The sequence below is a fragment of the Bos grunniens genome, chromosome 10, assembly GCF_055505025.1.
Source record: "Bos grunniens cultivar Pamir isolate PY7600 chromosome 10, Bosgru_T2T1.0, whole genome shotgun sequence".
NCBI classification, from domain to species: Eukaryota; Metazoa; Chordata; class Mammalia; order Artiodactyla; family Bovidae; genus Bos; species Bos grunniens.
This window is the reverse complement of record NC_141174.1, coordinates 35,360,079-35,373,013: the sequence shown is the minus strand read 5'-3', so window position 1 is coordinate 35,373,013 and position 12,935 is coordinate 35,360,079. Positions and strand designations below refer to the sequence as shown.

The 12,935-nt window shown below is 35.4% G+C and overlaps 1 protein-coding gene across 16 annotated transcripts in view; it reads left to right on the top strand.

The window, feature by feature from the left end:
- The window catches only part of KTN1 (kinectin 1), a 111,923-nt gene that overhangs the window by 54,846 nt on the left and 44,142 nt on the right, over nucleotides 1-12,935 (top strand). For all 16 annotated transcript variants that reach the window (XM_086320564.1, XM_086320558.1, XM_086320559.1 and 13 more), the window contains 9 exons: nucleotides 887-974; nucleotides 3,526-3,692; nucleotides 4,321-4,389; nucleotides 5,621-5,658; nucleotides 6,466-6,556; nucleotides 6,930-6,998; nucleotides 7,839-7,876; nucleotides 8,018-8,099; nucleotides 8,884-8,952. In XM_086320564.1, coding sequence (XP_086176690.1) covers nucleotides 887-974; nucleotides 3,526-3,692; nucleotides 4,321-4,389; nucleotides 5,621-5,658; nucleotides 6,466-6,556; nucleotides 6,930-6,998; nucleotides 7,839-7,876; nucleotides 8,018-8,099; nucleotides 8,884-8,952 — 711 coding nt within the window. The remainder of the gene's footprint in view (nucleotides 1-886; nucleotides 975-3,525; nucleotides 3,693-4,320; nucleotides 4,390-5,620; nucleotides 5,659-6,465; nucleotides 6,557-6,929; nucleotides 6,999-7,838; nucleotides 7,877-8,017; nucleotides 8,100-8,883; nucleotides 8,953-12,935) is intronic.

Genomic DNA, 12,935 nt, shown 5'->3' with positions numbered 1-12,935 from the left:
ACTCTTCGCATCCCAAGGACGGAGGAGCCTGGTAGGCTGCCATCTACGGGGTCACACAGAGTCGGACACGACTGAAGCGACTTAGCAGCAGCAGCAGCAAGTCTTTGCATGAGGTGGCCAAAGTATTGGAGTTTCGGCTTTAGCATCATTCCTTCCAAAGAACACCCAGGACTGATCTCCTTTAGAATGGACTGGTTGGATCTCCTTGCAGTCCAATGGACTCTCAGGAGTCTTCTCCAGGGCAGTAGAGGTTAAAAGGGCTCTGAGGATAATTGAATGTAGAAAGTAGCGTACTTTTTGTTTTCTTGAAGTTTTCATGGGTCCCTATGGGAGAGTGATATTGTTGTCCTAACTTTTATTAAATATTTGTCTTGCTAATATATTTGCTGATGACATTCTTAAATATGATGTTTGTGCTCTATGGATATGGATAAGTAGATTAATGACATTAAATATTGTAGTCATAATTGAAGTGTTGTGCTATACCTCAAAATAAGAATTTTAGGAACCTACTAAAATTTAGCAATAAAGATATCATCCTGTCTTTTGAAAAGCCTATCACCTGAAGGAAGATTATTGGAAAGCTCATCATAGCTAAGTGGGTCAGATATATACATAGCAGCAGCTATATTGATCCACCAGCACAAATAAGGAGTTTCTGAAATCTCTAATCTGTAAATCCTGTATATTGGCAGGTAGAATGGCTGTGACTGATAATATCTGTGCATATTATCAGGCTGAGCACATCTGCCTATGTTATTAAAATATGGGAGACTAGTGACTAGTTGTTGGAAGAAGCAGTTTTATGGCACAACAGTAAAGATAGAAGATGCTTTTTTTCTGTAAATTGAAATCCTGTGTTTTTTCTGACTTATCCTTTCCCCAGGTTCAACTTCAAGAAGCTGAGAGGAGGTGGGAAGAAGTCCAGAGCTATATCAGGAAGAGGACAGCAGAGCATGAAGCAGCTCAGCAAGGTAAGGGGAAGAAATATTCATATAAAGTTACTATGTAATTCTGGGTAAAATTTCTGCCCTTCTCCATATGTGAAGAAAGTATAAATTGGCATTTTGGTTATAGCTCAATAAAAATAGCTTTTACACTTTGAATACTTTTATTTCCTTAACATTTCTTAGGGTTTTAAAAATAAGTCTCTACTGGTTTTGTCTGAGGTATTAAGTTGCAGATAAAATTATAGTCCATAAACAGGGTAGTAGGAATCTATGTGTGTTCCATTTCTGTGGTTATTCTCTCTCATTCCATGATCAGTTCTTTATTTAATTTTTTTTTTCCAAGAAGGACTCATTCCTGTATTGTGAAGAGAAAAATGGTGAGAGCATTACCATTCCAAGTAGTTGACTGAAAACTATCTACGTAATGCTGGCTTTCACTATTCTTAATTTGATGAATTCATTTAGGAGATAATGGAGCTTGTAATAGTGTGTTTTATCTGTGTCCCCCTTCTTCCCATGAAAGTGGTGGTGAGCCTATAGTAAAATACAGTTCCAAACACAAGAGTAAATCATACAGAGTTTTGGCTCTGTGTTAGACCTTTGGTTTCCTCTGATATTTTTTACCCCTAGGCATTTCCCTTTGGTTCAGTATTTAGATATGTCTAAGATATTTGAAGGCTTTTAAAAAATATATATGAAGTTTGTTGTTATGTTAAGCTATATTAGCTTATTTTTAATTAGTATGTTATATTTCATCAACAAAGCATTAGATTTTAACATTAGTATGACTGTGTAACTCAGTGTTGAGTCAAGATAAATAAAAGTACAGTTCTTGAGCAACGTTTTTAATTTCCTGAAGTTAATTATTGCTATATATATATATATATATGATGATTTGTTTATTTTGCTGCCTGGGGTCTTGGTTGTGCAGCGGGACCTTCCTTGCATCATGTGGGCTCTTTCTGTTGCGATACACACGCTAGTTGTGGTGTGCAGGCTTCGGTAGTTGTGCTGCTCTGTGGTATGCTGTGTGGGATCTTAGTTCCCCACCAGGGATTGACCTTGCATCCCCTGCATTGCAAGGTGGATTCTTAACCCCTGGACCACTAGGGAAGTTCCTCCTTTATATTTTTAACTTGCTTTATATTTTTAATTTGCTTGATCTTTGTTTTATTGTTTCAAATTTTACCTAAGGTTAAACTCCTTAACCTCTGCTTCCCCCAGCCTCTCAACATGTTAGATACTGGTGAAGCTCTCAGTTTTTCCTGAGGCTATGCCTTTGGAGTCCTCATTCTTTCTGCTCCAGTACTTGTTGCTTTCTAGGTTGACGCTGAGCTGTCTTCTGAGACTTCCTTTAGTCTGTTTACTCTGTTTTCGGGATCCTATGTCATTGCCATCTTTTAGCTTTCCTCCCTCATTTAATAGTATATCTTTTAGTTGCTCTATAAGAATATACCTCAAGGTACATTTCTTGAGGCTTTGAGTATCTGAAAATGTTTTTAGTCTTTCTACTTTAATGCTTAATGGGTAGTTTGGATGTGGAGTTCTAGGTTGGAAATAGTTTTCCCCAGAGAATTTTGAAGGTATTAATTTGGTGTTTTAACTTCTCCTAATATGGTAAAAAATATGCTCTCCTGATTCTAATCCTGGATGTTACCATTACATGTTTAATTTTCAAGAGTTCTTTCTTGAGTTGTGTTCCATTCTATTATTAGTGTCTTGTTAAAGAAGTGACATTATCTTAACTTTTCTTAAAACCATGTAACACACTCATATATACATTGTTTTTCTCTCTGTTTGCCTCTGTGTCCTTGGTGGTAGTGTGGTATGTTTTTGTTTGTTTTTTCCTCCCCTGTTTTAGAATTATTTGTCTTATAGAATAGGGGAGGCAACTCTCATGAGTTTCTGTTTTCTTGAGCTTTTACTTTACCCTTCCTCATCTTTGCCAAGTCAGTGATCATCTCTCCATTTGTTTTATCTTAATTTCTTGTCATTTGGAGTTCTATTTATTTTCTAATTGCATCAAAGACTGTTTTTGTTTCTCATTTTCTTGTTTTGGGATTATTGCTAAGAATAGAAGTAGGCAGAAAAGTGTTAATTATTTCATCTTACACCAGGACATTTGTCAGCTTTTAGCATCTTTGTCTGTTCTCCAGGTATGAGAGTACGAGGAATTGACAAGAAATTCACTGAATAACTTACTAAAACATCTTTGGGGAAATTAAGAATGTTTTCAAGAAATGATATACAGTTTTAAACATTCATGTACTGTTCAGATAACACATTTATTAATTATATATTTTGTGTCAAGCCTTGGGCACAGCTCTGGATATAGAGAAAAGGCAATCTCTGATCTCAAAAAGCTCACTCTTTGGGAGAAGAGGTGAATTAGTACAGTGTGGCAGGTGCTGTGAAAAAAGGTAAGCATAGGCTGCTCAGGGGAGCCATATATAGGTGGGAAAGCACAGGAGAGATTCAAAAGGGGAATATTCCAGGGGAGGTAAGCCTGCTCTCAAGATGAGTAGCAGTAACCAGGCAAAGGAAGAAACCTTTGTAAAATGCAGTGTTTTGTTAGATCTACAGAGTAAATTTGTGGCCAAAGAAAATGAAGTACAGAGTCTGCATAGTAAGCTTACAGATACCTTGGTATCAAAACAACAGTTGGAGCAAAGACTAATGCAGTTAATGGAATCAGAGCAAAAAAGGGTGAACAAAGAAGAGTCTCTACAAATGCAAGTTCAGGTATCTAATTTTCCCTCTTTAAAAAATAATAAAGATGGGCAGTGGTTGGATGTGTCTTGTGTAGGAGAGAGAGGATAGCCTCTTTATCCTAATTTTGGAGTGGGGATGAAAAATTTAAATTTAATCTTCGAGCAGTTGTCACAATATGGTCTGAATATGTGCTCAAAGATACCTTTACCCACAGTCTAATGCTTTTTGTATTAGATTAGGAACAGTACAATGTATTCTTAATTTCTGCTTTATAAATTAGCTCTGAGAATAGAATGCCTCATCATTGTTATTTAAAATGGTGCCTTTTGGAATCTTAAGTGAAGTCACTCAGTCCTGTCCCACTCTTTGCTACCCCATGGATTGTAGCCTACCAGGCTCCTCCCTCCATGGGATTCTCCAGGCAAGAGTATTGGAGTGGGTTGCCATTTCCTTCTCCAGGGGATCTTCCCCACCCAGAGATCGAACCCGGGTCTACCACATTCCAGGCAGACGCTTTAACCTCTGAGCCACCAGGGAAGCCCTTTGGAATCTTGAGTACCTTTAAAAGATAAACAGATGTATCTGTAACTCATTTTGTTCATATACATTGGCATTTTTAATAGCACACTTCTTCCCTCTCCTTTTTGGTTTTTGAAAGGATATTTTGGAGCAGAATGAGGCGTTGAAAGCTCAAATTCAACAGTTCCATTCCCAGATAGCAGCCCAGGTAATGGTGCTTTCTTATTGCTTGTCATTACTAGTAACTTCCTAGCTGTGTAAATAATTTGAGTGCCTGTGCAGTGCCATGCACTGGATTAGTAGTTGGGTGACTAGTCAGTGAATCACGTGGCTGATCCTGAGTGGTAAGTGCTCTGATAATTATGTTTAGTGCAGTATGAAAGAAATCCAAATCTGACTAATGGGAAGGTGGGTTAGAGAGTTTTTAACCTTAGGAGAGAAAAAAATGTCCACCATCCTGTCACAAAAAAGGAGGAATTGGCCAAACGGTGTCAAGAATAACCGTTTATATATTAAATGTATTCATTAAATATTCACTAAACCTATTGTTCTTTGGCATCATTGTTGTGTAAGGTGATAGGTAGGTAGATAGATACAGATACATAGGCTTTAGAATATAAATAGTATAACATTAAGAAGAGAAGAAACTTTTAAATACTTAACTGGTTAGCTTGTTTCCGTAATATACATACTGTGAATTTCAGTATTTCAACTTAAAATTCTAAAAATTGTTTGTAGGAAAAATAATAGAACAGAAGTCACTTTTCTGTGTGAAAAGTAGTTCTAACATCAAAAGCTTATTTTTAAGGTTCAGGCAAGTTGAAAATCCCAAAACTGTAAACAGGTTTTTTTCCCTAATTGTTTTCTTTGTAGGAACTATTGTGTAAAATTAATTGAGAAAGAATTACATAGGTGTTTGTGTGTATGTAAATTATTAACTCAAATTGGATTGAGATCTTAAGTTATAGCTGAGAGGTAGTTCTAGAAGATTTATCAGAAATTAAATACTTAGTACCTTTGAAAAGTAGAGATGAACATGGGCTTTATTAAATGACTTGTTAAACTTAATCATAAATGATATAATTTCATTACTAGGAATTTTTATTAAGGAGAAGCTCATAAATGAAAAATAGCCTTTGCTGCTTTTTTTTTTTCCCCTGTGTACGTGTTGCTTGTCAGTTAAATAGTTTTCAGGCCTGCCAACTTATTTCATTAGAAATGTCTTATGATGCTAATTCCCTAATACTGGAAGCTGTTGATCAAATTTACTTTCAGAATAATAGCCGTTATTTAGTGAACATTCATCATGAGCCAGCTACTTCCTTAACTTTATATACATTTATTTCTTTTAATTTTTAAAGCCCTATTGTGATGATTATTGTACAGCTTTTGAACTTTCTCTTAAAGGCTTTTGTGTTGACACTGTTTTTCTTTCTTAGACCTCCGCTTCAGCTCTAGCAGAGGAATTACATAAAGTGTAAGCCTGCCTTCTATATTTCTCTTAAAATTGCTTAGTCATCACTAACTTGTATCTGTTAGATTCTACACTTATGATTGATTTTATGTTCTAACTTGTTCAGAAATTACTCTCAACTAGATTTGGAACAACTTTAGCTCTTCTACCCCTATGCATTGTGTATTCTGTGTTTTATGTCTTTGTCATAAAAAGAGTTGGAAGAACTCTTTCCTGCGGGCATTAGCAGTTATGTGGACGAGATCACTGTAATCTGAGATTAGTGGAAGTTAGTTTTTGTATCTAATAAGTAGTTACACCTACTCTCTCTCTATGGAGTGGTTGGATGGCATCATTGACTCAGGTTTGAGCAAACTCCAAGAGATAGTGAAGGACAGGGAAGCCTGGCCTGCTGCAGTCCATGGGGTCGCAAAGAGTTGGACATGACTGAGCCATTGAACAACAACAATCTAACTATATGGTGATATGCCAAAAATAAAATTCTTTTTTTGTTATGTATTGTATAATTTGTATAGACATGGATCACGTAAGTTCAGAAGACCTGAAAAATGCTTTTGACATTACCAGGCTTGTGAGGTTAAATTATTAACTTCTATGACCTCAAGTTTTAAAATAGGGGTATGTATTTTATGAAGTTGTAGTAATGCATGTGACAGTTAACTACTAACTGAAAGGGTCTATAGAGATTGAAGATACAGTTATATGAAATTTACTCAAGTAAGGTTGATCATACTTGAGGCTTCTAATCCTTTCATTTGTGACTTAACTTCTAAATGTTTATTGACTGTACAAATCTATTTCCTTTTAAAGGATTGCAGAAAAGGATAAGCAGATAAAACAGACTGAAGATTCTTTAGCAAATGAGCATGATCATTTAGCAAGTAAAGAGGAGGAACTTAAGGTACAGTACTTCTTAAAAATGGCTGCAATACTTCATAGGCATTGAATTATCCTGATCTTGTCATCAGTACAAATGTCTGTGAAGCCTGGAAAATACTCTAGAATTCATTTGGAAATTGTCTCTTTTCGAAACTACAAAATCCTCTTTAGCCCTCTAAGAGGAGAAGTTCAAAGGCCTTTTCTCACGTGATATTATTCACGATAATTTGGGAAATATGTTAAATAACAGGACTTGATAGTTTTCTTTCTGATAGGAAGTGGTAATTTGAGATTTATGCTTTGAGACCTTTGCTTAGGTAGAAGAGAGACATTACACAACTTCAAATCTAATTTTATATTAAATAATTCTAATATTATTTTTCCTTTTGTTCTAGGACATACAGAATATGAATTTCTTATTAAAAGCTGAAGTGCAAAAATTACAGGCCCTGGCAAATGAACAGGTAGATCTTTATTGCTTTTAAGCATTTACCTTAGAATTACAGTTTGTTTATACTTATTTTCATTGGTATCACAAGCCCTAGTTTTATCCATGTAGATAATAAGTATAATGGTTACCTGTGTTTGGCTGCGTGATATGTTGTTAAAAGCCTCTTCTGTTTGACCATGACCCTCACAACTCACCTGAATGTTTCTGTATTCATGTTGAAATTAATATTTGGTCCAAAGAAATTGATCACTTTTGAGTTATTGGTGAGTGAAGTGAAAGTCACTCAGTCATGTCCAATTCTTTGCGAGCCCATGGCCTATACAGTCCATGGAATTCTCCAGGCCAGAATACTGGAGTGGATATCTTTTCCCTTCTCCAGGGGATTTTCCCAACCCAGGGATCGAAGTCAGGTCTCCTGCATTGCAGGTGGATTCTTTACCAGCTAAGCCACAGAAGGGAAGCCCAGGAATACTGGAGTAGGTATCTTCCCTTCTCCAGTGGATCTTCCCAACCCAGGAATTGAACCAGGTTCTCCTGCATTGCAGGCATGTTCTTTACCCACTGAGCTGTCAGGGAATTATTGGAGGACTTGATTATAGCACTCATGTGCTGATTTGTTTTCACCTTCTACCATTTAATCAGAAAAGGATGTAGCTTTTACTAGGATAAAAGTTGATCAGTGAGAAATAAAAAATACTAGACAGCAAAAATTATTACAGTAATGTATGCTATTCATTTTACTATTAATATTTACTGTATATAAAATATAACTTTAATAAGTAAAATTAAGTAAAAGAATAGGTTTGAGTGCTTCCTGAGAAATAATAAAATTCTCATCTCATTCCCAATATAGGCTGCTGCTGCACATGAACTGGAGAAGATGCAGAAAAGGTGATTAAAGTATTGCTGTACTTTAGGCCATTCATACACTTACGTTGAAGTGGAATTGAAGAAAATATTACTGCTAATAACCAATAGTTGTGTACATAATTTATATAAGCTTTCTGAATGAAGTATTTTTTTTTCTTACAGTATTCATGTTAAGGATGATAAAATACGATTGCTTGAAGAGCAGCTACAGTGTGAAATTTCAAACAAAATGGAAGAATTTAAGGTGTGTAATTAAACTTGTCAACTCAGCTTTCTTTGAACAACCTTGTATAATTTTTAGTTGAAATGAATGTAGAAATAACTACTTTTTATAAATAATCACTCTGAAAAAGTATTTCTATAGTTCACTTGGGGACTTAATCTATTATTTTGACTTATCTGTTTTTATAATAGACTTGATATTTGTTTTGCCCCAACCTTTTCTCTACATTTTTAGTTGATAGTTTGACATGTTTTTATTTGCCTCTGTTGCTGATGTAGTGTTAGTTTCTGTTCATGGCCAGATATCTTGAGTATTATTGTAAAGTATTCTGATTGCATGGGTACATCTCTGCATGCAGTAAGATTTGCTTTTTTTTTTTTTTAGTTTGTGGTTTGTTTTTTTTTTTTGCTTAATAGTAATCCTGTAAGTACTCTCTTATGAAAGCAGGGTTTCCCAGAATTCATTGGGACAAATTGTCAAACTTTTTGAAATACACATGAAAGGGTTCTAAGCCCAGTGTTAAAACATTTGGGATAAACCACATGACTGAATTAGACTACTTTTTAGATATCATCATACATGTACTTTATACCATTACTGTATTCCTATACCCTGGAAATATATTCATTGAAACTGAAAAATGAAGCCACCATGAGATTTGCATTCTTAGGTCAGTATATAATTCATCTCTCACTTTATAAGTGCTTATAGTAATTATACGGCTTTGATTTTTTAAAAACTTACTCAAATGGTTGCTTTGTTAATTTTTCCTAATAAAGCAGTAAATTGAGATTCTTTCTTTTAGATTCTAAGTGACCAAAACAAAGCATTACAATTAGAAGTTCAGAAGCTACAGACTCTTGTTTCTAAACAGGTATGGCTTTTCATGAATTACAAGTTAGAAATATCCAATGTATAACAAGGTACGGTTCTTCTTAAATAGTAATCAACTAATTCATTTTTAGGAATTTCGTTTAAATGTAAATATGTCTTTTAATTGCATTTCTAGTCATCTTGTGCTAGTCAAGTATCTAAATTGAGGAAAATTAACATTTTTTTCCTTAGAAGAAGCTAATATGAACCTGTTTATAAACACCACCCCCACACCAAAAGAAAAAGTTTAATAGGATGCATAAAAATAATTTCCTTAAATCAGTTTGATACATTTAGCTCTCAGGATAATAATCCTTGGTCTTTGGGAGCTTCAGTTTTTTCCTCTCAAACAGTGTGGATTCTTAAAAAGAGACTGTTTGAAACCTACTTTGTTGTTGTTTAGTTGCGAAGTCGAGACCAATTCTTTTTGTGACCCCCTGGACTGTGTGTAGCCTGTCAGGCTCCTCTGTTCATGGGTTTCCCAGGCAAGAATACTGGAGTGGGCTGCCTTTCCTTCTGCAGGGCATCTTCCTGGCTCAGGATCAAATTCGAGTCTCCTGCATTGGCAGGAGGATTTTTGACTGCTGAGCCACATGGGAAGACCTTGAAACCAGTACCAGCACTTAAAAGCAGTGATGATCAAATTGTTTAATTTTTCTAAGGCCTCTCATTCCAAGTCTTTTACACTGAGATTTTATTTACATTCTAAGCTTGTTAGAATTAAATGGGGGAGTTTATATATAGTTGAGTAGCCTAGTGCTTTGTGTATAGCAGACATCTTAAGCCTTAATTCCTTTCCTTTAGAATATTTATTTTTCCCATCTCATCTCCACCTGCTTCTGCCGTGATACTTCTTTCTGTATTTATAGCAAGCCATCAAAACTGTAGCAGCCTGAATGAGCATGGCTCCATAAACTCGCGCCCCAGGTGATGTCTGTTCTATGGCTGTTCTTAAGAGTTGCATTCATACTCTTCTAAATATAATTCTTCAAATTCTGGTTTTTAAAAGTATTCTAGAAACACGTCATATTATATGACACATTAAAATAGAAGCCTTGCATGTTTCTCTATTACTGTTAAATTTGGACACATTTTATTAGAAGCTGAAATGTAATAATAGCACTTCCTTTAGCAGATGCCTGCTTTCTTTTTAAAATTCACATTTGTATAAGTACAAAAGTAGTATAACATTTTAACACCAAAGTTTGTAAAAAAGACAAAAATTATGCATAATGCTACCACCCTAATATAGTCTGGTATAATAACAATTAAAAAAAAAAATTCACATCTATGCAGGTGTTGAATTGGGGTAAGTGGCTGTGCCAAATGCTGTGGAAGTATCTTAGAAGTATTTTGTTAACATCCACTTGCTTGTCGGGAATTAATCCATTATTTCTTATTTTCCTTCCCTACTAAATATGATGTTAAGTGCTTTGCATATGCTTTATTACGTTATGCTGTATCCTTTCCAACTAAAGGTAATGGAAGAGAAAATGTTGAATGAATAATGTTTAGTGCAGGGATGTAACTTCATGCCAATGTAATGCTCAATTGGTATTTCATTTTTATTCTTAAATCTTACTCCTGTTTCCTTTTGTTGTGGTATGGCTTTTAACAAATGTAGTATTTCATCAGTTTAAGATTTTTTCCTCCTTCTCAGTTTATCACCCGAAGAGTGGATGTATCTTAGTCTCTGGTTACAGTTTAATTGAAGGCATCTTTGATTTTTAGTGTTATGTAGTGTTGTTCTCCCAGTTGTGAAATATAGCATTGGTGACTTGGATTAGATAAAATATGATAGATATTTTTTGGTTGTCTTAATTCTTATTCAGAAAAGCAGAATGTAATTCTTTTTTTGAATTGGTTGTCAGAGATTCTGAAACATCTATTTTAATATGTAAAGTTTTAAACTTTCTAAAATTAATTTTATGGGAGGTAAAATAAATACTTAGAAACTCTTCAATCTGCCCTGCTGCTGCTAAGTTCCTTCAATCATGTCCAACTCTGTGCAACTCCATAGACGGCAGCCCACCAGGCTCCCCCGTCCCTGGGATTCTCCAGGCAAGAACACTGGAGCGGGTTGCCATTTCCTTCTCCACTGCATGAAAGTGAAAAGTGAAAGTGAAGTTGCTCAGTCGTGTCTGACTCTTAGCGACCCCATGGACTGCAGCCTACCAGGCTCCTCGGACCATGAGATTTTCCAGGCAAGAGTACTGGAGTGGGGTGCCATTGCCTTCTCCGCTTCAATCTGCCCTAGAATTCCAGTATTAAAGGTGCTGGTGATTCTTACTTAGGTTTCAACAGAGTACCTGGATCTTTTCTTTTTAGTTTTATTCTGTGTTTAAAATGATACTCTTCATCAGTAGATAAGAGTAAAACCATTAGCCTTTATTTTTTTTCCCTTAAGATAACCTGATACCCTAAGAACTGCCATTCTAACATCTTACATAAAATTCCTTATCATATGTGTGGAGTTAATATTTTTTAAAATCCCAATTTCTTTTTTTTTGGGGGGGGGTTTGAATTGTATTTTATTAAAATACTTTTTATTGAAGTATAGCTGATTTAGACTTGTTTAAGTTTCTGGTGTACATAAAAGTGATTCAGTTATATATATTCTTTACATTTTTTCATTGTAGTTTATTGCATGATATTGAATATAGTTCCCTGTGCTATACAATAGGATCTTGTTTATCTAATTTTCTTATTGGGTCAGGCTTCCATCTATAAAGCTTCTGTGTATTTTTAGACATTCTGTTAAGTAACACTGAGCATGAGATGGGTTTTTTTTTTTTTTTAGTGATGAGTTTTATGAAGAACAGTCCAAAGAAGAGAATTCCATAGCCACATTTTAAAATTTATCTAAAAGAACTGTTTGATAACAAGGGAAACTCATTTTTTAAGATTTGCTCTTTGACTAATTTTTAGAATTTTTTCTCTTGTTCTGAAAACTCTTTAAATTAAAAAAAAAGAATAGTCTAGAAAGCATATGTAATGCTCAAAATCCTCCAAGCTAGGCTTTAACAGTACATGAACTGAGAACTTCCAGATGTTTAAGCTGGATTTAGAAAAGGCAGAGGAACCAGAAATCAAATTGCTGGGATCTGTTGGATCATAGAAAAAACAAGAGAATTCCATAAGAACATCTAATTTTGCTTCATTGACTATGCCAAAGCCTTTGACTGTGTGGATCACAACAAACTGTGGAAAATTCTTCAAGAGATAAGAATACCAGACCACCTTACCTGCTTCCTGTGAAACCTGTCAGGTCAAGAAGCAACAGTTAGAACCAGATATGGAACAACGGACTGGTTCAAAATTGGGAAAGGAGTACATCAAGGATGTATATTGTCACCCTGCTTATTTAACGTATTTGCAGAGTGTAAACCATGCAAAATGCCGGGCTGGATGAAGCACAAGCTGGAATCAAGATTGCTGGGAGAAATATCAATAACCTCAGATAATGCAGATGATACCACCTTATGGCAGAAAGCAAAGAAGAACTAAAAACCCTCTTGATGAAGGTGAAAGAGAAGATTGAAAAAGCTGGCTTAAAACTCAGCATTCAAAAAAGTAAGATCATGGCGTCTGGTTCCATCACTTCATCGCAAATAGATGGGGAAACAATGGAAACAGTAAGAGATTTGATTTCTTGGGCTCTAAAATCACTGCAGATGGTGACTGCAGCCATGAAATTAAAAGATGCTTTCTCCTTGGAAGAAAAGCAATGACAAACATACACAGAGTATTAAAAAGCAGAGACATTATTTTGCTGACAAAGGTTCGTATAGTCAAAGCTACAGTTTTTCCAGGAGTCATGTATGAATGTGAGAGTTGGACCATAAAGAAGGCTGAGCACCGAAGAATTGATGCTTTTGAACTATAGTTTTGGAGAAGACTCCTGAGAGTCCCTTGGACTGCAAGGAGATCCAACCAGTCCATTCTGAAGATCAGCCCTGGGATTTCTTTGGAGGGAATGACGCT